Source organism: Cygnus olor, chromosome 14 (genome assembly GCF_009769625.2).
Source record: "Cygnus olor isolate bCygOlo1 chromosome 14, bCygOlo1.pri.v2, whole genome shotgun sequence".
Classification (NCBI taxonomy): domain Eukaryota; kingdom Metazoa; phylum Chordata; class Aves; order Anseriformes; family Anatidae; genus Cygnus; species Cygnus olor.
This window is the reverse complement of record NC_049182.1, coordinates 879,527-905,517: the sequence shown is the minus strand read 5'-3', so window position 1 is coordinate 905,517 and position 25,991 is coordinate 879,527. Positions and strand designations below refer to the sequence as shown.

The window sequence follows — 25,991 nt, the reverse complement described above, 5'->3', positions numbered from 1 at the left end:
GTGGCCGGTGCCTGTGGCCAGCTCATGATGCTCCCCACTCAGATCGTCCCTGATTTACATTTCAAAGCAGCACAGAGTGCTAGTGCAGAGTTAGGACCCACTTGCAGGGTAGTTTTTGCTCTGGTGAGAGATCTCTCCTTTGACCCGTCGAGTTGGAACATGGCTGACATCTCCTGTTCCCACAGAGCAGCGATGTGCAGAATGTCAGCAGTACTTCGATTGTCTTCTGAAGAGTCTTTGGGGTGGTTTTAGAAACATGTTCGATCATTAAAGTGCGAACCTGAGAGATAAAAATCTCACTCCAAGTGAAAATCTCAATGCTCTTAGCAGATTCATAATGAAGAAACAAAAATAAATGAAATAAATACTCCTGTGAGCGTTTTGGTGCCGTGGGACCGCGGGGAGGCAGTTCTTGCTGGTTTTCATTTTGTTGAACACAGCTTCGTGGTGTGCAGAGCGGTGCAGGTGAAGGCAGCACCCAGATGCTGCCTGGCAGCAGTGCCAGGGCCTGGCACAGCGGGGACGGAGCGGAGTGTCGGCCCCAGGAGGCTGGTGCGTCGTGCTGCAGGCTGCCGCTTACCGCAAGAGAGCGGGTCAGCCACAACAACCGGGCCTGGTGGCTTTCAATTCAATAATCACATTGCTTTGATTTATTTAGAAGTTGCCTGTTGGCTGTGTGTTGTGGTTTAGCCCGGCTGGCAGTCAAACACCACACAGCCGTTCGCTCACCCTCCCACCTCCCTCTCCGGGATGGGGGAGAGAAACGGGAAAGTGAAGCCTGTGAGTTGAGATAAAGACAGTTTATTAAGACAGGGAAAAGAATAACAACAATAATAATAATAGTATTAATAGTAATAATGTGTACGAAATAAGTGATGCACAATGCAATTGCTCACCACCCGTTGACCGATGCCCAGCCTATCCCCGAGCAGCCGGCCACCCCTCCACCCCGGCTAGCCACCCCTATATATTGTTCAGCATGACGTCAGATGGTATGGAATACCCCTTTGGCCAGTTTGGGTCAGCTGTCCTGGGTCTGTCCCCTCCCAGCTTCTGCTGCATCCCTAGCCTGCTCGCTAGCAGGACAGAGAGAGGCTGAAAAGTCCTTGGCTTGGTGTAAGCACTGCTCTACAACAATTAAAACATCAGCATGTTATCAGCGCTCTTCTCATCCTAATCCAAAACATAGCACCCTACCAGCTACTAGGAGGAAAATTAACTCTGTCCTAACTGAAACCAGGACACTGTGATCGCCTCAAAACATGATAGCGCATAGACAAGATGTCAGAATTTGGACAGATTTTCGGGAGATGGGTGCAGCGTGGCCGTGCCAGCCGGCTTCGAGCGGGCATGTAGCCAAGGTGCGCGCCCGGAGGGCTGCTCGGGTCGCCCTTCAGTTCTGCTCCAGGGGAGCAGGCGGCGCTCAGCCATCCTGCTCCGAGGTTCATTACTGATGGCGTTAGACCCAACGCGTGAGGGGTAAACTACAGGATTTCTGAGCATGGCAGACAGCACACAGCAGGGCTGCCCTGCCCGCCCAGCGCCCGCCCTGCCTTCGCGTGCCGGAGCCTTCAGTTAAGCCGTTAGGGGTGGGCTTCAGAGGGAGGGCCGGTAATGCAGCCCGCCTGCCCGTTAGCACGGTGCTTCTGATGACCTGGATTCAACTCCAGGCTCAGGTTAATTGGGCAATGTCAGCGGTGTGGCTGCCTTCGAATCCTCTTTTCTGCCTCTCGCGAAGCTGCCAAGCGTGACTCCGCAGCTGCTGATTGCAGGGTGCGCGGTGGTGCTGGGACGGGAGGAGGAGGGTGCCCAGCCTGAGCTGAGGGCTTGCTTCCCATAGGAGCTTTGTTTCCCTAGGGGGTACCCACTGTGTGCTTTCTGGTATGGAGATACACACGTGTAATGGTAGGCACGGGGACACTGCCTGCGTTCAGCTGCTTGCACAACCTGTCACCAGCACAGGGTTGGACGCTGGTCCCTTTGGTCCCGTCTACGTGACAGACCAGTCGTGCCACGAGTTCTGCTAGCGCCACGCAGGCTCTGAGAGCATCACCAGGACAGCGGCTCAGCTCTGCTGGCTCTTCCCTGGGCGTTAACGGCTGCCTACAGCACGCGGCTTTTCCTTTCGCCCTCAATCAGAATGTTTCAGGCAGGGGGCTGCCGGGCGTGGGCTAACGGCTGGTGGTGGGCTCCTGCTGCGAGCTGTGCTCCCTGCAGCCCCCGGGAGCGCTGAGCTGTGCGGTGCAAATGTGCGGGCTGAAAATCGCTCTGGGGCTGGAGCTCGCCGGGCGCTAAGCTTGTGCTGGCTGTGCTGGCCGAAGGCACGCTCAAGCCCTACACGGTGCCCGGAGGAGAAGTGCCTGATAGCATGTCGGAGCAGTTGTCCCCGAGCAGAGGCTGGGGACGATCCCAAGGCTGGTTCGGCCGCAGTCTGGGACGTGCTGTCCACCCCAGGAGCACCCGGTGCCCACAGGGGCACGTCCTGTGCAGAGGCGCGCGCTTTGGAGACCGGAAGGCGCTGGGAGAGAAACGCCTGCTGCTGCTTCTGCGTGCACCTCCTCCCCGGTGTGGTCCCGCTCCACTGCTCTGGGCCCGTGCTGGGGCGGAGGTGAGGGGCAGGGGGGCCACCCGCTGCCACCCTGAGCGCCGGGCTGCGCCTAGGGACAGGATGGGAGCGCGGGGCAGTCCTGTGTGTGCTGCTTCACGCACTGAGTTCCTTGCCTCAGCGCCGGCGCTGTCTCCAGTGCTTTCATAACTGCTCCAGCATCAATATTTAAGGAGGCTGCAACTGCTCATTTCCAGAGCTCCCTGTACGCAGGCAGCAGCATTTTGCCAAGCATATGCTGCCGCCCTGCACATAAAACTTGTGCTGGGCCCTCCTCCCTTTCTTTTTCCAGGGCTGGATTTGACTTTTTTTATGTATATCCTGAAATGAGGATACCAGAAAACATATATTAGACCAATAACCATATCATAAATATGTATTTGCTCCGGAGTGGACAAATACATCTGCTGAATTATTTTTTTAAACAAAGTAAATTCACAGGCTAAATTATTCAGTGATTAATATTTGACCAGTTGCAATGTATGCAGAGTTATCTTAATATGTTTGTAGACCAAAAGCGACTCAGTAATACATACTGTTTGTTCAATATTTCTTTTACGGCTGTTAAATATTAAGGGCCTGTCGGTCATGTGCACTGAGGCCCCATAAATCATTTTGACTCTATAAAAGGGGCCTTGAAGCAGAAGTAAATTACTTTGGTGCTTATTTTATGGCCCTCATACGCAGTAAGAGAAGCATAAAAAGGCATAACGCGTGCGCGAGAACCTGACTGGGCTGTTTTGGGCTCGGTGGAGCTTCCCAAATGGCAGGCTCCCCGCGGTAACACGGGGCTGTGCCGTGCACGTGCGGCAGCGGGGTGGCTCAGCGCCTGCCCCGTGGCTCTGGCTCCCCGCGGGTCCCAGCAGCACAGGGTGACCCCGCTCCAGGGGCCAGGCTGGGGCTGGGGCTGCTCTCGCAGGGCTGTGATGGCTCAGGGCAGCTCATCTGCAGTCCTCAGGCCTTGTCTTCGATGTGTGTCAAACCTGGAGTATTTTTTAGGCTTGGCAAGTCGTTAGCCTGTGCTCCTTAGAGCCCTTTTCACCCACTTCTTGAGGACCAAGCATCTGCTGTATAGAACAGGCTCAAACAAGCCAAACGCTGCCCCAGGGCCGCTCTTCATCCCAAAGATGCCGTGCTCCATCTCACCCAGGCCCCTGCTGCGGGGCTGGGTCCTGCTGCCCCTGCCCCTCTGCCTCATGGTGTACGCCGGGAGGCTCCTTCCCTTCGCACTACAGCCCATCCTTTGTAAGGCTAAATAACTGTAACGAAACGTGTGCGTCTTTCCCAAATGCAGGTGGGGTGTGTTCTAATCTTATTTTCATTTAATGTGTGAGAGAAATCCAGCAAGATTTGCTGGGTGGGCGAAGTGAGAACTCTTTCACCCGCGGTGTCACTGGGACATTGTAACTAGCGCGAATGGCTTGGGATCTGGTCCCAGCGATGGAGCAGACCTTTGGCAGTAAATTATTCATGCAAAGGGCTAACACAGAAAACATTACGGAGCTACGCCAAAATACAAGTTGGCTATTTGTTATGCTTGACTGTAGCACAGATGAACAATTGCTTTATCTTGGGCAGCATTTAGTTGCGGACCCGTATATCTCCAGTGCTTGTCATAGCACAAACGCAAGTACCCATGAAATAAAACTTCACTGTATTAATTAAATATTTTGCATTAGGCATTAATCTCCCGTGGTAAATACTAGCTTGCTCTATTTCTGGCCTGTGGCTGAGGGCTGGGAGGAGCTGTACGAGCGGTGCACCGCGATGCGTGTGCCCTGTGCCGCGTTACGTGGGTCCAACACCTCCATTTAGAGGTTACTCGCTGGGTTTGCAGCTTCTTGTGATTGCTGCAGAGCTGTCAGAAACAGAGTCCCCTGGAAGCAGGAGGTGCTTTTGGCTGGATTCACATCTGGCTGACAGCAGCTTTACGAGGGGGCAAGGCCACCGGCTTCCAGAGATGGGTAAGAGTGGAGCTCGGCTGAGTCAGGCCCCAGCAGCTCGCAGGGAAGATGAGAACGGTGTGAGAAGCAGCTTTCCTTACACTGACATGCTGAGATCAAGCTGAAACATTTAGACTCTTTAAACTGCAGTTTAGGCTTTTTTTTTTTCCAACATAACCGTGATATTTCTACTCCTCTGCAGCACTTAAAAACTGGGCTCACTGCTTGCCTCATCCTGATTTTGGCCGAGCAGCACAGGGTGAGGCTGGAGCCATGCCCTGGGGAGCAGAGCGGCACGTCCCCGGCCACGCAGGGCACTGCCGCAGCTCCCGTCAGGTCTGAACCCGGGTCGGATCGCTCGGAGAACCAGATCTGAGTCTCCCAGCCGATCAATCAGTAAAGACCATAAAATGCCCAAACAAGTATCTTGAACAGCGGGTCATGGATGCCTTTAGAATATAATTTATCTTTCCTGAAGAAAGCCTGTAGACCGCAGCGTCTGGTTTTGTGTGCTGGCACCAGTGACTGATGCAGGTCACAGGCGTGCCGTGGCCGGTGGCACAGCCCGTGCCGGGGGGAGCGGGACTTCCCCGTGCCCAGGGCCCAGCAGGGTGCTGGGCAGAGGGGTGACAGCCCCCGCGACCGCGGCAGGGCACCTCTCTGGGCAGGCTCTGGGGGGTGTCAGCAATGCTGAGCAAGTGACTCCTGTGTAAACGCTAAGTAAAGCCGCATTCCGTATTCAGTTTTCAGTTATGTATTCCACAGACACTCCACTCCCTGCTGCTCAGGCAGCAGCTCTGGATGCCAGCACGTAGGTTACAGACTGACCTGCAAACTCCACGTCCCGTGCAGCTTTCCACCAGGGCGGTGACAGCTGTGGCACAGGTAAGTGCAGCCAGCCCCGGGGGTGAGCGCTGCCGGCCATCCTGTTTCCGATGGCTCCTGCAGGCTGACAGCGACCTGGTCCGTGCCGTCGTCACACCGGCTGCAAGGCCGCATCCTGCGGGCAGCACGGACGGGGTGGCAGTGCGGGGACAGGGGGGAGCTGGGGCTCCTCTGAGCCGTGGTCCTTGGGGACAGGGGGGTCACCCGTGCATCCCTGCCTTGGCATCACATTGGGAGGATGTGGCTTTGGGTGCTGGCAGCAGGGAGGGCTGCTCCCCTCAACCCGCATGAGGTGTCTGAGTGCTGCAGCACACGCAGTCCCCTCCATGAATGGTGCTGGGTGCGGGCAGGTGCGGCCAGTCTGGGACCGTACCGGGGTCGGGCTGTACCGGGGTTAGGCTGTACTGGGGCTGTGCCATGCCGTGCCCCACAGGGCTGTGCTCCTGGCATGGGAAGGGTTCTTGGCCTTGCTGTTTGCCCATCCAGCCTGCTGGAAGTGCAGCGTGCAGTCGCTCCAGAAATGCCTCACAGGCACTTCTGACCAAACCTAAAATGAATGATGGAAATGAAGAAAACACAAGCTGTATCTTCAGTCGCCCCTCAGCTCCACCACTGGGAGCAGATGGAGGTGACGCTGGCTGATTTCAGGGCTTCTTCAACACCTCCGTCCTTTAACATGACGACAGCAAACCTGGCTGGTGTATATTGATGTCTAGGTCTTGCTTCCTGCCCGGGGAAGTTTCCTTTGCAACATCTGCAGGTCTCCTTGTGCAAGCAGAGCAGTGTCCCCCTGGCTGTAGCCAGGTTGCTGCTCCCCGGGACCTGCTCCTGCTCCACGGCCAACCTACTTGGTGCCGCCCTGAGGTGTTGGTACTAAGCCTGGGAGGCCTGGCATAGCGGCCCTGACCTTCACTCTGTATGTATTTTTGATTTCCTCTGAAGATTTTTTTAGACTTTGCCTGCCTTCACGATCTCCCTTACTAGCTTCAGAATAGCTGCGAGGCGTAGTGCTTCCTAAAGAAATAGTGGCTATGAGGCACAGAAGTACATCGCGATGCTGCAAGTGCAGCTGCTGTGCTCTTTTGAAGTCTTTCAGTCAGTAGAAATGCTCACATTATTTCCAGAGGGATTAGGATCAGGCCTTTACATAGCTGAGAACTTACTTAAATTTTCAACATTTCTTCTAGGTCAAAGGACAGTTAGTCCAATTTTCCCATGTTTGATGCATTTCCACATTACAGCTTGTAGAAAAATCCTTCCAGTATAATTATTTTGAATACATTTGTAATGCTCTGAGATTTCCTGTGAATACATTTTTCATCCACAGAGATACTGGACTCATAATCATTGAGATTTTCTGTTTTCTTATGGAGAATTTATATGGAATTTAATAATGCTGATGGCGGTAGACTATCTGTAAATGGCACTAAAAACCCTACAGAGTTTAATAGGAACCAATAGCATCCCTAAAGAGTTCTTGCATACTCCTGTAGAAATATATGGAAGAAAGAATCTGTTAGATTCTGCAGGAGAAAAAAAATATATATATATATATATTATTTTCTTCTACAAATGCAGAGCAGAGGTGGTATATTAGTTAACCAAACTAGTTTAGTATCCCAAAACTGATCCAGCCCAGTGTGCCACCTCAAAACAATAAAAACTTCCTCTGCACAAATTAAAGAAAAACCCTACAGCATCCATTAGAAAAACCTCTCCCTTGGATGCGTACGTGGCTGCCCATGTGCACCCAAAGTGGAATCACTGCTACAGGATCGGTGGGGCAGCTCCAGAGGATGCTGTACCCCCGCACCTTCTCTCTGTGCCTGTCTCTGCCTCCGTTCCCGGTAAGAAATTTCTCTGGTTCACTTTGTTCCAGCACCTCCGTCACCTGGGCACGGGTGCTCTGTTTTGTGTTGTTTTCCATCTCTAAATGTCTCTTACTCCAGATTTCACGTGGATTTACTCCCACGGAGCAGGTTCCCAAATGGTACTGATTCATTTTATGGAAATACCAGTCTGAAGGCCCCCTTCTCTTCCGTGCCGTGCCTTCCTTTAAGTCAGAAGCAATGGGTCAGTTTAGGCTTTGGCTGGGTTCTACCTTTATTTTTCACACGCTGGAGACATAGAGCCAGCCAGGTGTTTCAGTCGTGTCCGTGCTGCGCGCTGGGGAGTGTCAGTGACCTACACAGAGACCTGGCATGCGGGGCGAGGCGAGCCCCTGCTGGGCTGCTGCCGGGGCTCAGCATCTCCTCGCCCCTCGGGCCCCTGCCTCATGCAAGAGAAGAGCTCTGGATTTCAGAGCAGGTAGGATTGCCCAGACGTGGGTAATTTAATTGGTCTTGAAGCTGGTGCTTAAAATGTTTTGAGTAAACTGCTGGATTTTTTAAAGCAGTATCTGGAGGATCTCCCACTGCATGCATTTATTTGATGCAAAAGTGCTTTGGTCTAGATGCTAAAACTGATAAACCAAACCATTCATTTCTTAAAGTTCAATTCACCACTTACAGGATAGAAAATAAACCAAGCTAACCCACAGCAAGATTAAACTGCGAGATATGGGATTTAAGGCAAAGCCCACTGTGGCTGGGAATGTTTCTCTCACATAAACCAAATTTATCTCTATAGAGCAGAAGGCTATTTTATGAGGTTCAGACAAGAAAAAAAAAAAAAAGCTTCCAGAGAGAGTGTCTTAAATAGCTCATAAAAACCTAGCATCTGCCCCTCTGGAAAGGGCTCTCTGATTCTCCTACAAACACAGCAGCCAGGCGCTGGGTACCACCATCCCCTGGCTGTGGATTCAGGCTTTTCTCCTTTGTTCTGCTGGCCTTTGAATGCATTTGTCAGAGTCTTGCTCCAAATAATTAATAAACAACAGCCCTGCAGGGCTACTTCCTTGCCTAGCATCCTCTCACACTCTGATTTTCCCTGTAGCCGCAACGCTTGCCTTGAAGCAAGGGCTGAGCTGCGGGGCCAGCTCGGGGGTGACAGCCCCTGCCCGCCCCGGCGATCAATGGGCAGATGTGCCAGAGCCACACGATGTTGTTCTTGAGAAGCCATTTATGAAAAATGAGGCTTGGTTCAATGCTATCGAAAATGCACTGCTACAGCAAAGAACATGAGTTATTTATTAGCGCCCGTTGTCAGAGTGAAATACCACAAAGAGTTTTCTGTGATTCTAAGCAATAAATAAGCAGGGAGTGCATTGCAAACACCCCTGGTCACATTCTGCTCCTCTTGTAACGTTGATTCCTGGTAACTAGAAACGTAATTCGTGACTTCAATCAGGGATGCATCCATACAGGGCAAGAACAGTGCTGGCATCAGCCGGTGCCACCAGCCCGGGTGCAGCCTGCTTGGTCAGGAGGTGCCATAGCCACTGGGCAGCCCCTGCCCATGCAGCCGGTGTCCCGCGGGGCCAGCTCCTTCCTTTGCGCAGCGCTAAACAATGAGTAAAGGATGCTGGATTGCTTAAAATAAGTCTAGGATGAGAAAACCGTCTCATGGCAATTAGGAGATTAGCCATGACTTTGAGCAGGGAAGAAGAAAGTGTTTTCCAAAATAGTTGTTTTCAATAAGCAACTTTTTCAGCGGTATCTCCCTGGAGGAGAACCATTTCTGGCCATGGAGCTGGTCCCCTGCCCTCGCCCTGCCACCTGGCGCGGGTGCAGGAGCCGCGGTGCGTCCCGCGCAACTCCAGCAAATGGGGCTGAACTGGGCAGGAAAGAAATGCCGTTCATGCACTCGCTCTGGGGTGATAACTGCATGCTGCTGCTGCAGCCGACCCCGTGCCTGGCCTGGCAGTGCTCGGCCTGTCCAGCCCGAGCAAGTGGCCGGCACGCTGGACTGCAGCATGCTGCTCCTGCTGTAGCTGCCTCTTGCCTCCAGGAGTTATGTCCTGCTGGACCTGCCTGTGCCGCCAGCTGCTGCAGGAAGCATCCAGCCTGTTGCTCAGCGCTGTACAGTTACTTAGGTCACTTCATTTTTATGTCAAAATAACTCTGTCAGGATTTTCCTGCCTTTGGTACAAAGCCAGGCAAGTTAAAGACATAAACCAAACCACTGTGTTGCCCAGGACCCGACTCCAAGCGGTACTTCCTTTCCTTCCTTTTCTGGGTACGTGCACTTGGCTGTGAAAGCAACGCAGAGCCTGTGTGCAGCTCGGGCAGGCCCAGGGCAGGGCTGTGGGGCCCCTTCCTCCATGCACCTGCTTTTGGGGAGCACCACGGGGCCGCCGCTTCTCCTCCGCTGCCGGCCCTACGGCAGCACCACTCACAGCTCCCACGCTCTGCTTCACCTTTGCGCTGGGAAATCACGAAATGGTTAATAACGCATTTGTTGAATACGTTGGTTGCCCAGAAATGTGCCTTTCTTGTTGCCAGCACGAGCAGCAGGAGGAAGCCTGTGCCTGCATTCCCGCTGCCAAATGACCGCCCAGCGTCCTCCTCCCTGCGCGGTGCCGCCGCGGGTCTGGTCTCCGTCCGAGCTCCGTCCAAGATACTTGTGCTGTCTGGAAATCCAAAGAGTGGGTGAATGTGTTTATTCAGTAATATCAGAGCCGACATTTTGGGAAGTTTTGAAGGGAGAGGTCCAGCAAGTGCCTGAGATCCCTTGTCTCCTAGGTTTTTAAATCCTGAGCTCCAAATTTTTGCCCTATCTGCCAAAAAAAAAAAGCAGGAGGAAACTGAAAAGCAGGCTCTTGTGGCTCTTTTTGATTCTGTTTCCCGGGAGTTCTTTGCACCCATGTCATTTGTGGTGGGGGTAAAGAGGACCACGCAAATTATTCCACATTATGTTCAGAGTAATGGCAAGTCTTAAAATAGCTCTCAATTAGCAATTGATTGCAATTAATTGGAACAACAGACTGACATGATGTTTTCATATCTCTAGAGCATTCATCAGTTCACGAGTCCTAATTTTTAAAAACTCAAAAACTGTGGCTCCCATATTATCATAACCATCTGTCGGCAATTTATAATGTATATCTTGAAGAAGCAGGAGTACTGCACACTTTGTCTTTGCTAATTAAAACGGGTTTCCAAAAGGCAGCTCAGGTTTGAATGTAAACTGTGAAGGGTTTAACAAAGTAAAACCTAATAGTGGTGGGTTTTACCTATATGTATGTAAAGACGTGGTTTTATATGCATGTACCCCGAGGTGTTTTGTGCTGGCTCTGAGCCGGGCGCTGCCATGGCTGCGAGGCAAGCAGAGGGCACCCAGTGCTGACCTGGGGCCCTGCCGCTGGTGTTAAGGCTTGGCGATGCCGGTCTAATCTTGAAGTCTTTGCATTGGCATCTGAGGAGTCAGCAGTCACCTTCAGGTGGGTAACTCCAAAATTAGGGTGCTGGAAGGGGATGTGCTTTCCAATTACTCAGCCTAGTCCTGTTGTACCTGTGTTTTAATTAAAGGAGGATTTGAACTTCTTTCTTCATTAATATCTCGAGTACGTCGGTGCCAAATGCCTGTGAGGGTTGAACCCGTGACCCGTCTGCATTACTTCGCTGGTGTCCGGCCTGGTCAGTTCATGTGCTGCCAGGGGATTTCACATCTTCTGAGCCGCCATGCAATCTAACTTCATTTTCAAGAACTTGAGTATGAATTTAAAGTCACAGAAGGTAAAAGGAAAGGTTATATTAAGATAAAGTATTAAAACAGCAGTAATAAAGACACAGAACAGTCTTAAATTTGAGGAGTTAAGGCTGGACTCGATGAAGGAAGATGATGTTGGTAGTGGCAGCTATTAATTCTAGGTGCACCAAACTTAAACAAGCTGGAGATGTTTGACAAAGGACAGAAAGAGCAAATACTATTGGCAGAAGACTTTTGCATCATTTTTTTCATTTCAATGTAATTTTCCCAGAGAAAGATAAATGCCATAGTCCTGATGGCCAAATATTGTTTTCAATCCCAGTATTTGGAAAGGAAAATACAGAGCATAGAAGCCAGCAGCACTAACCTACTCCTTGCTGTACTGGAAATGCTGAACAGTCAGGCCTCTGCAGCTCTTCCCCCCAGACAGTTCGTTGTACTTTTCTTTTTCAAGCCGACTGCTTGCTAAACTGTCGATGAAAAATACAGGCGAGTCTTGAAAGAGTATTGCTTAGGTGTGCTCTTGCTGTGTTCTGGCCAAAGACTTTATGTTGTGGATGAGAAATAAAATGTAGAAGCAGATAAATCTGAGTTGCACCAGCCTGAATGATTTCTCCAGTGCTGCCAGAGAAGGGGTGAGTTAAGCAGGCAGTACGGTTAGGCTGATAAGGAGGTTTTAAAAAGGGGTTGATTTGAAGAGAAACAGCTAAAGGTAGCCAGCTGACCTGACTGTGCTTGCTGGCTGAGATGAGAGCAGCTGTGCTGGGTCTCCGGGAAGCCAGTGTGGGGGCTCCAGGAGGAGGCCGAAATGTTCATCGCACGGCCCAGGGGTGCACCAAAGAATAAATTAACCATGGAGGCAGTTTTCCTCTGATAAAAAGGCTTTGGTTGTGAAGTGCAAGGAGTCTTGAGGTATGTCACAACTTTCAGAAACAGCTTAACAACATCAGTGACCACATGGGACCAAGTCCTCCAAATGCTTTTTCTGCTTCTCACCATATTGTTGCTCATATTTTGCACAACTTTCCACTCAGAATTTTAACTTCATCACATATGAATTTGAAAAAGATCCACAGAAAAATATTTTGTCTCCTTTATAGGCCCTCTGCAATTTTAACATCAGCTCTCATATATTTTCTCCACCATTTGGGGAATTTTTTTTTTCCAAACAAACCTTATATTCTTACAGAAGTCCATTTCAAGAACTTAGTGTTTTAGGAAAGATCACAGCAGTACTGATAAAATGACAAAATGCTGGGAGACTCCTGATAAATTGTACATGCTGGCTAGGGACTGGCTGAAATTGTCTTGCACAAATGGTAGACTTCCTCGGACAGACATTGCTGGTTTTTACACTGGTTCAGAAATTTTAGGTGGTTAAAAAAAAAAAAAAAAAAAAGGATTGGGAAGGAACCAGGTGTCTGCAGAGAGCAGCTCAAATCCTGGCAGTGAGCTCAGCCCAGAGCAAGATGCAGAGAGGAGAAAATGGAGGGGCTCCTGGGCTGCTGGCACAGCCACGGCAGCACCAGGTGTCTGCAGCTGCACCCAGAAGGGTAAAAAAATGGTATTGCCTTTGGGCAGTGCCTGGCAGCAGCCATGCCCTCGGCTGAGTCCCGTCCTCCCCCGTCACTGCTGTCTTTGCACACATGGGAGAGTTCAAACCAATAACGTTACTGTCAAGTCCTTCCCTGGGTTTGTTGGCCTGCTGAAATTTTACTCGAGATCCTTGATCCTAAAAGCAAATAAACCTATTGCATGTCCATCCTGCTGCCAGCGCTGGTACCAGAGCCAATTACTTGCATGGCATTTGTCATTGTTCCTAAGCTTTACCTTGGTAATTTTATTTAGACAGGGGCATTTTCTGCTGATAAATCTGGCTAGATTACCAAGTCAGAGTGTATTTATTAAAACACCAATTAGACCTTAGTTTCTCATCAATCACAACACCTTTAATTCATGCATGGATGAAAAAACTGTTCGAGGCGTGCACGCATGAATGAGTGATCTAAATCAAATTGTCACTTCACCGGCATTACCTTATCTGCAGACCTAGAGGCAATCAATTTTTTATTTACCCAATGAATAATGTGTGATATATTTAAATGCCTCAACACTTTGTTTTTGTGGTGTTGAAAGGAGAACACTTGCTTCATGAGGTTGGAACGAAAGTGAGGGTGGAGGAGAGGGCACGGGCCCCTCGGATGCTCAGGCGATGGGACCCTGGTGGGACGGAGGTGACGGAGGTGGTGGGAGCTGGGCGTGCAGTGGCTCCGGGGCTGCGCTGCTGATTTCTGCTCGAGCGGGGGCTGGCTGCTGCGGTGATCCCCAGCTGAAGAGAGAGTGGGGAGAAGGCAGCAGAAAGTGAGAGCAGAGAGAGTGCCTTCGCTATTTTGGAAGGAAAAAAAAATATATTGAAATTTCTTGTAGAACAGTAATTTGTAAGAGTCTTGTTCTGAAATATCACAACATTGTGTTTTTTATAAATCTGATACATTATAAAAGAAAATTAGCTGTATGTAGTGTGATATTAAAATCATTATAATATGGATGTCAAAATGAAAGGAGGTGTTGAAGTGACTTCCCAGTGCAAATGTCATCAAACTCACCAGCTTCTTTTAGAATATTTCAATTTCAAGAAAACAGCATTTATCTGTGAATAATTACCTGAAAAGTGTTCATCTGGTTCTCCAGGGATCTGTCAGAGGCTTCCACACATCTGATTCTGCTCCCTCTGCCTCTCCCAGGTGGGCTCGGAGAGCCGGGGGTGAAGGTTGGCTCCCGGAGCAGCAGCTGGGTACTGGTGCAGGAATTACATCCGTGGCCGGCTGCCCAAGCCCTGGGCTGAAATGCCCCACGCCAGCCCCAGCAGGGGATGCCTCTGCATGGAGAAAGCTCTTGTTCGAAGTTACTGGGTGAGCTAATGCCGAAACCTACTTCGCAACGTCGCTGGAAGTAGGGGAGCGGGGGATGTCTGACCTGCTGCAACAGTGGGTTTTGGGGCAGTTTTAGGCACTTCAGAGTGTTTCTGCGAAATCTCCACTGTTGGAGCATCACGGCTGGCGTTGGGGCTTGCTGAGGGAAAGGGAGGAAGGGCAGCGCTGCCCTGCAGCACCTGAGGTCACTTTCCCCATGGTCAGCACTTTGGTGCACCTTTGCGTCTGAGGTGGACTTAATGACAGCTAGTGTTAGGGTCTATGCACCATTTCCAACCAGAAAAAACAAACAAACCAGCGCTTTTGGTCTGAAGGTCCCGTGCTAAGCTTATTTTATGCCATAACCTCTCTCTCCTCATGGGGTTTTTGCACACTTGCTGTCCCACTTCACATGATTTCCCATTCCCTGCTTGCAGTGTATTTGTTGTAAAAGCTGGAGTGGAGAAGAGAAAACCACTGGTTGATGGTGTCTGTGTCAATTATACATCAGAGGCTTTACTGCTTCTTCAGAAGCTTCTAATAATAATAATTACAACTAGGGTAGTGGAAGAGAAATGTGCTGAGATCAGGGAGAAAGGCAGGAGAGCCGGGCCAGAATTAATTAGCCCCTTTTATCCAAGAATCTCAAAGCATTTAGACATTAATTAATGAAGCCTCTGGTTACATCAGTGCAATGCACGGTCTGGGGGCTCAGTGACTGCCCTGCTTGGCTGTGAGTCCTGTGCAGAATGGTGCTGCTGCAAAATGCAGTGAAATATTTTTTTTCCTCTCTTCTATCCCTGTCATCCTGACAACTCCCAAAGCCAGGATGAGGAGACCTGTCCCCCCCACAGCATTGTGGCTGGGCAGGTTCACACCGCTGGGACCCAAAATCCCACTCCAAGAAGCGAATAGGTGGGTGCAACATCCTGTAAGAGTAATCTGGAAAATGTTTGGCAAAGCACCTGAAAACCACCCGTGCTGTCCTGGCACAGGGGACAATCACTTGTCTTAGTTCTTGTCCGTGCCTGTGGTGCCTCTCACTTTTTAGCTGATTTCAGGTCGGTGCTCTAGCATCAGTCTGCGTTGCGGGGCTGTACACAGGTACACATTTCCTTTCTCCTGGCTGCTCCAGCACATGCAGAGGCACGTGGAGGGCGTGCAGTGCACTGCTCCACTCAGCGCACCGCGGTGCAATGAGCCAGCCGAGGTTTGTCCAGCTTTGGGTGTGCGCAGGTGCGGGGGGCTACCTGGTGGTGACAGGGCACAGCCTAGAGTCAGGAGCCCTTTGCCTCCCATTCCCCTGGCCATGCTCCAATATGTCCTAAAAAGTGACTTTTTTTTTTTTACTGGTGAAACAACTCTTTTTTTTTTTTCCCCTTTGGTAGAGGGATGGCTGAACTCTTTCGATAGAAGATTTCCAGGGGGAGGCCAACAGCACTGATTTTTTATTTTCTTAAATCCTGAGATCTTTTGCATTCCCCTTTGCCATGTGACCTGCCCGTGCAGTGGCTGACCTGGCTTACTCACTGATGCACATCAGCTTCTCCTTACCTTTGAGCATACAAATAGTGCAGTTTTTCGTTCCTTTGACTCATTTCTAGGAGGTAATTCTTGGAACAAGATTATTTTCTTGACTGATGCCCTCTATACAAAATCCTTATAATTTATCTCTTGTTCCCTGCTGAAGTCCATTTCTTCTCTTTTTCTCCCCCCTTTTTGCCTCTCCATTTGGGTTCAGCAGAAATGTCTTCTGTTTCATTTTGTACTGATTCTCGGGGAGCACCAAGTCCCTCAGCAGAAGCCAGTGAGTGGGACTGAGCGTGCTGTGCTGCTGATCTGGAACCTGCTCACCACCCCAAGTCCCCAGACCCTTGCTAATGATCATGTTGAGGGTCTGTTCCTAGCAGACTGTGTTACGACCATGCACGCGGTTATCCACAGCTCTGGTCCGCATCTCTGTCAGGCTGACCGATCGTTCTCCCTAGCTTTGATGTCAACTACTTGATGTAACACAGAGGGTAATTTAGTTATTTAAAATTATAAAACTGTGTCTTGTGTGATATATCTAAAATCTCAAACTTCCTTTCATTGTCAGAATTTCTCTGTTTTATTTCCTCGCTTCATAGTCTCTGAAACTCTTTTGGCAGAACAAATGCATCCTTCAGTGAGTTCATTTAGCTGGTGAATTCGTTTGACTGATAGCTGGCTTCGGATTTAGGCTCTCAAATTTGTTTTGGCAAGACTGCCTCTGGAACGCCCCGCGTCCCCTGGCTCCTGAGGAGGGGAAACCGCTGCTTCGCTGAGCCTGTGCCTGCAGTTGTTTTGTCAGAGCGTGGCGAGAGCAAAGGCTTTCACAGCCTGGGTCTGGCTAAGGCAAAATTAGGCAAAGGGAGTTGGCCAAGCAGGAAACTTGACAGCTATGCCTGTGATTTGCATTGTACACCTGCAGCATGGCGGAGCCCAGCTTGCTTGACTTGTGATCAGATAATTTGAGTTTTAACTAACAGAAACAACTTACTGGCATAGCAATTACTTTGATCCGGGTTGGCACAGAGGCATTTTTCATGTATTGTTGCTTAATACTGGAACATTTATTTTTTTTCTTCCCCTTTAATCTGAAGATAGCCTAATGATTTTTTTTTCTCCCTACTTTGTAAGAGCTAAAAGGCAATTCGACTTTCTCCATAGCATTCACACTGTCTTTAGGATTTCCTGATGGACTGCTCTGGCTAGCCTGATATGTTGTTCTGGTGATGAAAATATGAAGGCCTTTTCTGCACACAACATAAGCTTTGCCCCTTTGGTAACTAAAGGCCAGGAGCAGCATGGGCTGGGCAGCAGTGCTGGCTGCGGTGGTGCTGGTGTGAAGGCTGCCGGTGCGGCTGTGCCCAGGAGTGGCCGGATGGTTTTGGAGGTCCTTTATGTGTGGCTGCAGACTTCCGCACCCTTCAAAAGGTGTCAAAATGTATATATGGAGAAGAAATCTGTTTCCAGCACCTGGGTCTGGCCTAGTTTTTGCTGGTTTGCCTCATGAAGAGATGCTTTTCTGCCTCCCAGCTCGCATGCAGTATGCCCACAGTTGCTGAATATTCATTAAGTGAAATTAGCATTTATTAGGCCTTAATTAAGTTATAAAAGGTTTATTCTGTGGTAATGAAGCGTGCACTCCAGAGGTGCCGAATGGCAGCAGGTGGGTCCCTGCCTGTGCCCCATATCCTCCCCACTGCTGTGGGGGGAGGTGGCTGGGGGCCGAGCCTGGCGGGGCTGCCGAGCGCGCTGCAGGCCCGAGGGTCCCCACAGGACCACAACCAGAAGAGTGAAGCACGTCGTGCAGAAATCCCCGCTATTTGTGGGTGTGAAAAGCGCTTCCTGGGGAGACGTGGACAGCGTGGCCGGGAGCTCTTCAGGTTTCATGCTGAAGAGCTGCAAGGAGCGTGCCTTGGGCCCACGTGGGGCCAGCCCAGCTGCTTCTGGTCGGCAGAGGCTGCCCCGGCCGCGCTGCCCAGGCGGCTGGTGTGGGCGAGCGCCCGTCCTGCGCCTTCGGCCTGAGGGGAACCTCGGGATCAGCCCGCAGTGGAAGCGGTGGCAAAGCACCTGGGCTGTTGTAACCCAGCTTGTTGGTGAGGTCTGCCTCTTGTTCACACTCAACTATTGCCCATGTTTCCTCTCTTTTCTTGAGCCTCAGCATTGGGTACAATAGCTACTAATTAACTAGACAATTTCATTAGGTGGCTGTAGCGACGTCCTGTGCCACGGCAGCAGCCTGGTGGTTGGTGTCTGGTGTTTGCTGTCTGGGAAGTGTTGACGCTCCAGGTGCACGCAGGAGATGTGCTCCTCGGCTGGGCGGTGGCAGCGGTGGTGCTCACCAGATGCGCCTCCTCCGGGATCTGCTGCTGTCCTTAAGCACACGCAAGCATCAGGGGAAAACGTCTGGCTTTTCGGGAGAGCAGGAGACAGCAGCGGGGATGCCGGCAGAGCCTGGCCGGAGGGAGTCAGCTCTGTGCAGGAGCAGAAGCGGCAGCACCCGGTGGGGTCAGGCCCTCGAGCGGGTTTTGCGGGAAACCCCGGCCAAGCTGCCATGCAGCACAGCTGGCAGGCGCGTGTCCGAAGCACACGCCTCAGGTTTTTACGAAGGCTCGGTGCATAATGCCTTTGTCAAGGCAAAGCAAATTATAAGTAATTTCAATTTAGCCATTATTGACTTTTTTTTTTCAGACAACATACAGAACAGCTCTTAAATTTAATTTAGCCACACAACTCGCAGACTGAAAGACTCCTTCATCGTTGTGGAAGAAGAGCAAGGAACAGTTGGGGAGGGGCTTTCCCCTCTGTTTCTGTAAATTATGTGCATTGCATTCACGGCTACAAAAAAGTTGGAGAAACGGGAGAGCAGGGCAGCTTTGTAACTACGTGCCTCCATGGGCTTGCAGAACCCCTCTCCCCAGGGTCTGCTCTCCCAAGGCACGGGGTTTTGGGGGTGGCAGCGACACTTCCCCCTGTTCCTGGGGTCTCAGGGAGCCGCCTCGTGGTCCCGGTGCTGTGCATCCCCCCGGCCTGGTCACAGTGCTGTGGCTGACAGAGAGCTGCCGGGGCTCATGAAAGCAGTGGAGTTCTAGGTGTGCAGGACGGGCCGCAGCACCCACATTTCCACTTTATGGAGAGAGCAGGGCCTGTGTGGCTCGTGGGAAGTTGCTCGGCTACATTATGCTTTTCTTGATCTGGATAATATTACCAATCTGCACGAGCTGGAAATGATAATTACATTTTAGTGGGAAGATGGATGCTTCCAAATGACGTTTAAATCCATCATTATCACAGCAGTTTGGTCAGGGAACTGTTTTTATCAATGCCAGCTCTTCCCCTTTACCCTGGATTATTGCATTCAGGCAAGTCTCCAGCTGAAAAAAAAAATCAAGCCATGTGCTATATGAATCAGGAAATAAATTAAATTCTGTTCAGGGTTTCCCATCACTGATGGATTATGCAAACGAAGGAGCGAGTTTCCCAGAAGCCTCCCTTCTGAGCGGGACGAGCCCTCCCGCGCGGGCGGCAGCAGCAGCAGCGAGGGCAGGGGCCGGGGGGCTCCGCTGGCCCGGTGCCTACAGGACAGGGGCTGCTCCAGTTGCACAGTCCTGTGGGCAAAGGTATTATTGAGCCCCAGTGAAGAAAAGATGTCTGGAGAAATTAGCGCTGCTAATTTTTTTTATTGGCAGTAATTGAAGAGTAAATTTCCTGAATGTTACTGCCAGGAGGCTGGGACGGCTGCAGGAGCTCGAGCCCTGGTGACGGTGGGGCCCTGAGGGCTTTGCTCTGGTCCAGTCGAGCAGCCCACTGTGGGTGAACGTGGCCGTGGGGAGCGTGGGGAAGAGGCTGGCAGCTGGCAGGGCTCGCAGCAGTCTAACTCCGCTCTCTCTCCATCTTGCAGGTGAGCCATCCCGCTGGTCCTCATCCCACTGCGACTGCTGCTGCAAGAACGGCAAAGGCGACAAGGAGGGCGAGAGCGGCACATCCTGCAACGAGCTGTCGACATCCAGCTGTGACAGCCAGTCGGAGGCCAGCTCCCCGCAGGAGACCGTCATCTGCGGCCCTGTCACGCGCCAGCCCAACATACAGACTCTGGACCGGCCGGCCAAGAAGGGCCCGGTGCAGCTGCTGCAGCAGTCCGAGAGCCGGCGGAAGAGCGACCTGCTGCGGACTCTCACCTCGGGCTCCAGGGAGTCCAACTCCAGCAAGAAGAAGGCGGTGAAGGAGAAGCTCTCCATCGAGGAGGAGCTAGAGAAATGCATCCAGGATTTCCTCAAAATCAAAATCCCAGACAGGTTTCCGGAAAGAAAGCATCCCTGGCAATCGGAACTGCTGCGGAAGTACCACCTATAGGCTCTGGGCAGGAAGGCGTGGAGCCTTATTGCCATTAGAGCGAGATACTAAGTGATACAAAAATAATTCCCAACAATAATTATTTGTTAGGTCACAAAAAAAAGAAATCCATCTCTAGTACTGCCTAATTTGCCTATTTCACCTTAACATTTATAGTCATAGGGTAACAATTTTTCCAGTCGTGGAAGCACAATGACAAACGCTTTTATTTGCAAACTCTGAGTCTTACACAAGCTGAATACCTTAAGGGCACAACAATACCGACAACACAAGATGCTCGTGTGCAGATGCTGCTGGTGCCAGTGGGAACCTAGCAGGCAGCGGCCGGGCGGCGCGTGGCTGCGTGCCTTCTGCATCCTCCTGCTAGCTCGGTGGTTTAGAGGGATGTGCACTGCTCAAAGAAGCAAGTTATGCCATGGCAGTTTACCTTAAGCACGTGTATATATATATATGTGCATATATATATATGTGTGTATATATATCTCTGTGTATATATATATGTATATATATATATCGATATATATTGCTTAAAGATTTTCTGGCTCTCTCCTTGTAACTGCACTTTCTCAGAAAAGAGCATTTTTTTAGCAGCTGTAGATGTTCCAGTTCTTCTTCAGGTCTTTGAGGGTTGAATAGTAAAGAAACCCCAGGAGAAACCCCATCACGCTGCCTCTCACTCTCTTTCTCTTTTTCCCCTTCTCTGAGACACTGTAAATGCATTTCAGTGGAGACCAGGGACAAGTGTGTGGGTCTTTGTTGCCATCAGCAAAATATTCCATTTGTTTCTGGTGAGCTCATTCCATCTGTGTCCTCCCCACGCCTCTTGTTGTGTTCCTCAAGGCTTTCTGGTGACAGCGGGCTGAACCTGTAATGATTCCACTGGAAAGACAGAGGAACGTTTCCAGGCGGAGCGAGGGCAGGTGAAGCAGCAGCGCGGTGAGGATGGCGGGTCTCTGCCCGCCTCCCAGGCACGTTTGCCAGCAGTGCTTGGCTCGAGCCGGCAGGGCGAGCAGACGCTCAGTCCCATCCAGCACAGAAGCAAATACAAGAAATTATCAGCCTAACAAGATACGTTTAATGCTTTAACTGGCAGGGAATCAATTGCTAGAGGACAGGAGCAGCGCTGTTGCAGCTACATGCATTTCAAGAGAAAATTGAAAATCAAGAAGGACGTAGCCATATTCCGTGACAGAGGTGCTGTCTGCATTCAGGTCCTGTTCATGGCCCGTGGCATGAGCCAGCAACTGCGCTGAGCATGCCCCGGGGCCCACAGGGACGTGGGAGCCCAAGGAAGGGCAGCGGGTGCACGTGCAAGGAGCCAGCAGCAGGGGCTGGGGAGCAGAGAGCCCTGCGACTAGGGTCTGAGCTCCGTGGGGAGCCCAGGGTGCTGGGGCTGGCCGGGGGGCTGCGGAAGAGTGAACTGCTCCAGACAGCTGGCTTTGGTTGGAACGAGCCGTTAGAGTACTTGAGAGAAATTATTCATTTTCTAAAGGCAGAAAAGGAAGGATACATATATATGGGAACAGATAGTGCTGGTAACAAACCACTTTGGTTCTGACTTATTTAGCATCCTCCAGGTTCCAGAGCTCTTGAATTTCAGACTGCTATGGGAGATGATGTCAAGTGTGCACAAATTATTTCTGCTGATCTTAATGCAGTTTCAGTAAGGTGGTTCTTTTGTGCTCGTAAGGCTCTGTTGTTGCCACCCAACGGGCAAGGGAGTTTTTGTTTTGCCAGAAGGTCCTAAGGTCCACATGAGCAGAGCTTCATACTCATCGCTTGGCTGCAGATGTCAAGCAGGAGTTTATTGGTGAGGATGCAAATTCTACCAGCAAATAAAGGAAGCAATACGTGTCCAGAGCGATCCTTAAGCACAAGCTGGCTGCAAGGAGGGGAACAAAACCTCCCAGCGATACCTCTCCACGTCATTGGAGAGCACAGTTTGGAAGTGGCAGCTTGGCATCATCTCTGCTGTGGTTTTTACCAAGATTTTACATGTGAGATGTTCGTATCTGCCTCCTCTTAGCAGTTTGTTGGTTTATAACATTTCCCCCCTGCCCTGGCACCAAGGCACAGTTTTAACAGGACTGGGGAGCAAATGGGGCTCTCCCACAGGATTTCCAGCCATGTGCGCAGTTCAGGGTGGATCATGCAGCTGAAACCTTGCAGCTTCTCTCACTTCAGGGCATTCCCTGGCTCCTTTTCACATCATAAGTATTTGGGCTATAAAATACAAGTGACAGGGTGAAAGAATGGTGCTGGGTGTGAACGTGTGTGCCTTCCCAGAGAGACGCTGGGGGTGCACAGGGCTGCAGGATGATTAATAACTGTGGCAAAATTAGACCCAATGAAATACACCCAAATGGGCTTGATTTATGTGACCTTCATGTCTTCAGTTTTAGATGAAATGGTTATTACTCTCCAGCACTACAGAAATAAAGGTCTTAAACCTCAGTAACCATGGGCAGGCCCAGCCCGCAAGGAAGCACAGAGCTGTGTCACCACCGGTTGGATGGGTGTGCGAGGAGCGGGGGTGCCCGGGCACACGCGGGTGCACACGTGTGCGTGTGCTGTGTGTGTCCCTACACACGTCTGCGTTTCTGCAGGGCTCTAACCCCACTGTAACTTAGGCTGCAGTAGTAGTACAGGGTAGTTTAGCACTGGGGGTTGTGCTTCGAGGCTTTTTGTTTCAGGCTGACTGGCAAGCTCACCCGAGCCCTTGTGCAGATGGCAGGAGCCGTCCGCCTGCCCTGGATGGGAGTTAGGCGACACGTGGGATGCTGCAGAGCATCCGCTCCTGCTGCCCGCCTTTGTCCCAGATGTCCCCTTCCCTGTCCCCCTGCCACAGCTGCTTTTCCGGAGCCAGGCTTTGGGCACGTCCCTCTGCACTGTCACCAGCTGCAGGGTCCCCCCAGGCATGGAGCGTTACTTGGGAAGACCTCTTCCCTAAAATAACGTCATACATACGTACACATGCATATACACATATATACAAACATATACACATATATAAAGCTGGAGAGATTTGTACATGCACCTTGGGGTGCAAGGCGTGAATTCCTGCCTCGGTGGCAAGGTTCGTTCTCCGCCTGCAGGAGCTGGCACTGCTCACCGATCGTGGGGGCGGGAGGTACCTGCAGCAGGGGTACCGAGCGGCTTGTTGAGCCCCCCACCAGGATGCAGCAGTGAGATGGGGTCACTGCTCAGCCCCCGGGGCACCGTCCTCCCGCTGGGCTCCTCCTGGGGTCTGCGCAGGCGGGTGGCAGCGGGCAGGATGCGGCCCTGCTCCCGCTTGTGGCTGAGCCAAGGCGACGAGGGCGAGAGGGGAGACCGAGGTGATGCAGTGGGGAAATGGGGCTGGAATAACAAAATTGTCTAAAACATAGCTGGCTTTTGACTCTAAAAATATTCAGCTCAATTCTAATTTGTTTCAGTCAAAGAACCTCTGCTGATCCGTAGGACATTTTTGGTCACTTACTGGTAGCAAGCCAAAATGACACTCAGTTAACAGAAGACTTTATTCCTTCTCAAACATCTGGGGAGCAAACTGGTCTTTGAGCTACTTCCCATGCATAACTAAGACCAAATACGAATTCTGTTGAAATTAATTTGAAAACATACATTGACTTCAGTGGGACTGAGACTCCTAAAATGCCTTTTCTCACAAAAAACAGGCAATTGTATCGGTGAAGATGAGAGAAAGCCATTAAACTGTAATAACATTCACATCCACTCACACCGTTCACTACATCTACGTGCAGCAAGCGGGTCTTGCCGTTCAGCGGAGGGGTTGTGGAGCCAATTTTTGGCTGCCTCGGTGTGCCCAGGGGGCCTGCTGAGGACGCTGGCAGGGGGCAGCTGCGTGTGGCCGGGGGGGGCATGGGGCCGGTGCGTGGCGGCACCCCCGGCTTGGGCTGCTCCTGGTGCAGCCCCACGCAGCCCCGCCAGGCGCAGCAGGTCGGGCCCCTCTCCGCCACAATTAGCGGTGTTTGCAGGGCCGCTGCTGCAAACCCAGCCACCTCGAGGACTCAGACATCAGAGGGAGACAGAGGCAGAACGTGTGAGTTTACATAGACCCATGTGGACCAAATTATTTCTTTCCCCTAGGTCACGCATGCCCCATATAGATGCTTCACAGTACTCTGATGGAAATGTTTTGGGTTAATTCTAGTTTTGTTTCTTCTCTCTGCAAAGCTGTGGGCTGAAGGAGAAAACTAGGTTGATCTCTATTGGCAGAGACCTCAATGTAAGCGAGAGCTTCAGCCATCTCCCATTGCTCTCCTAGCCCTAGGAAGGCTGAAGAAACCTTTCCAACTTCCTACCCTGCCGTGAAGCCCTTTCCATTGTTGCAAGTATGCACATGGACTTGACATTCAGAGTACTTTATGCATAAGGCCCCATGTATATCATGGTACAAAATAATTGTCCAGTCTTATGGATAGTTTATGCCCCAACGGGGTTTTGTAGATTAATAGTAAAAGAACAAAAAAGCACTTTTAAATTATTTATATTATAAAAAGACATTCTTTATTTTTCTTGGCATCGATATCACTTAGCTAAAAATCAGTTTATAAGAATGCTATTACAGATTTTAAACTATAGCAATGATAAAGCAAACACGAAAAAGCGGAGTTCAGAACTGAGCAGAGGCCAAACCTCCAGGCGCGAGGCAGCGGGAGCACGGGGCCCGCCGGGGGCTCCCCTCCCGCCCAGGTCACGCAGCCACACGTGCACTCGGGGAGCAAATGCCGCCAGTGCAATATTCTCACAGCCAACACAGGATGTAGACGGGGGTTTGGTGACTTGTGACTTTGTGATCTCTACGGGGCCTTGCTCATGTTACATTTTCGGACCTCATACAAGCACTTAATGACTTTGCCGAGGCTGAGTCGGTCTGTTGCACATTGATGTAGATTAAGTGGCACCCACTGAATTACCTCTTCTACTTTCCGACGTGGTTCACTTGTACATAACTGTAATGTCAAATTGTTTACAGGTTATTTTGTGCGTAATCGTGGAAACAAAAATTTTAACTACAAATTTAAAGGAATTGATTTTACTGGAAGGTGTTAAAAAAAATGAATGTGCTTAATACAGTATAGACATCATTGATTATGGTCTCACATGAATGCATGTATCTCCGTGTTGTCAGTCCCCACCAGTGAGGTTATTGGCAATATTCTGCAGTCTGTGAATAGCAAATATGCATAAACTACTGTGACTCTGACAAATATAACTCAGTAACTGTTTCTACTGTGGTATGTGGAAAAAAAAAAAAAAAATCAACCTGTAGCTTTTAGCCTGCTGTATTTCCCTGGTAGAAGTAACACCGAGACAGAAAGAGACAAGTTGGGAAAAACCAAAGCAGTCACATCCGTGACCTGGGCAGAGTCACTTGCCCCGTGGCTCCTGCCAGGTGGCTTTGGTCCTGCTGCCAAAAAAGCCTGCATGCAGAGGCTCTGAGGTGGTAAACCACGTGTTGCTGTTGCCCTTCTGTTCCAGCATCACTGCTGGCAGAAGAGCCGACCTTTTGTTTAGGATCCCGGTAAAGGAAGAGAGGAATTATATATTCATGGCTCTCATAAGTAGGTCAGGTGTTACACGATATGCTGCAGAAATGTACAGCCATCAGCATTGTGGTGCTGGGTGGCTGAAATCCGCAGCTGATTTGTGTCTGCCATCCAGATCTGTGAGTATACACTGCAAGGGCACAGACAAGAATAAATAAGCTGGTATTCTTTGCCTGTCATGTATATACACACACACAGATATATATAGAGATACATATTTCTTACATATTTCTTGCCCACTGTGATTTAGCATTGCTTCATGTTAACCAGTTCCTTACAGATTGGGGATAATTCTCCGATGAAATTTTGGGGTTTTTATTTTCCTCATTTATGTCTGTGAGAGGCTGAAAGCACCAGTTCAGTGATCGCAGGCTGGCATCCTTCTTCCTCCCCACCTTGAACAGGGATTTTCTGATGCCGTGATTGGAAAGTACTGTCACCAGCAGCAATACCTCTGGAAGAGCCATCGTTGCATCAGGGGTTACCTACCGGAGTATTTCCAAGAATACTTTGAAATACTTTATTGTGCTTTTAAGGATGCCCCATGAAGGGAAGGAATGCAATTCTGCATTCTCGGAATGACAGACTTGTAACTTGGGTTCACTGT

The 25,991-nt window shown here is 50.5% G+C and overlaps 1 protein-coding gene across 1 annotated transcript in view; it reads left to right on the top strand.

Annotated features, from left to right (window-relative positions):
- KCTD16 (potassium channel tetramerization domain containing 16) overlaps positions 1–22,147 on the top strand; it is a 63,434-nt gene extending 41,287 nt beyond the window's left edge. The window contains exon 3 of the mRNA XM_040573571.1: positions 19,363–22,147. Within this exon, the coding sequence (XP_040429505.1) occupies positions 19,363–19,814 (452 nt within the window). The 3' untranslated portion in view covers positions 19,815–22,147. The remainder of the gene's footprint in view (positions 1–19,362) is intronic.
- The last annotated feature ends 3,844 nt before the right edge of the window (positions 22,148–25,991 follow it).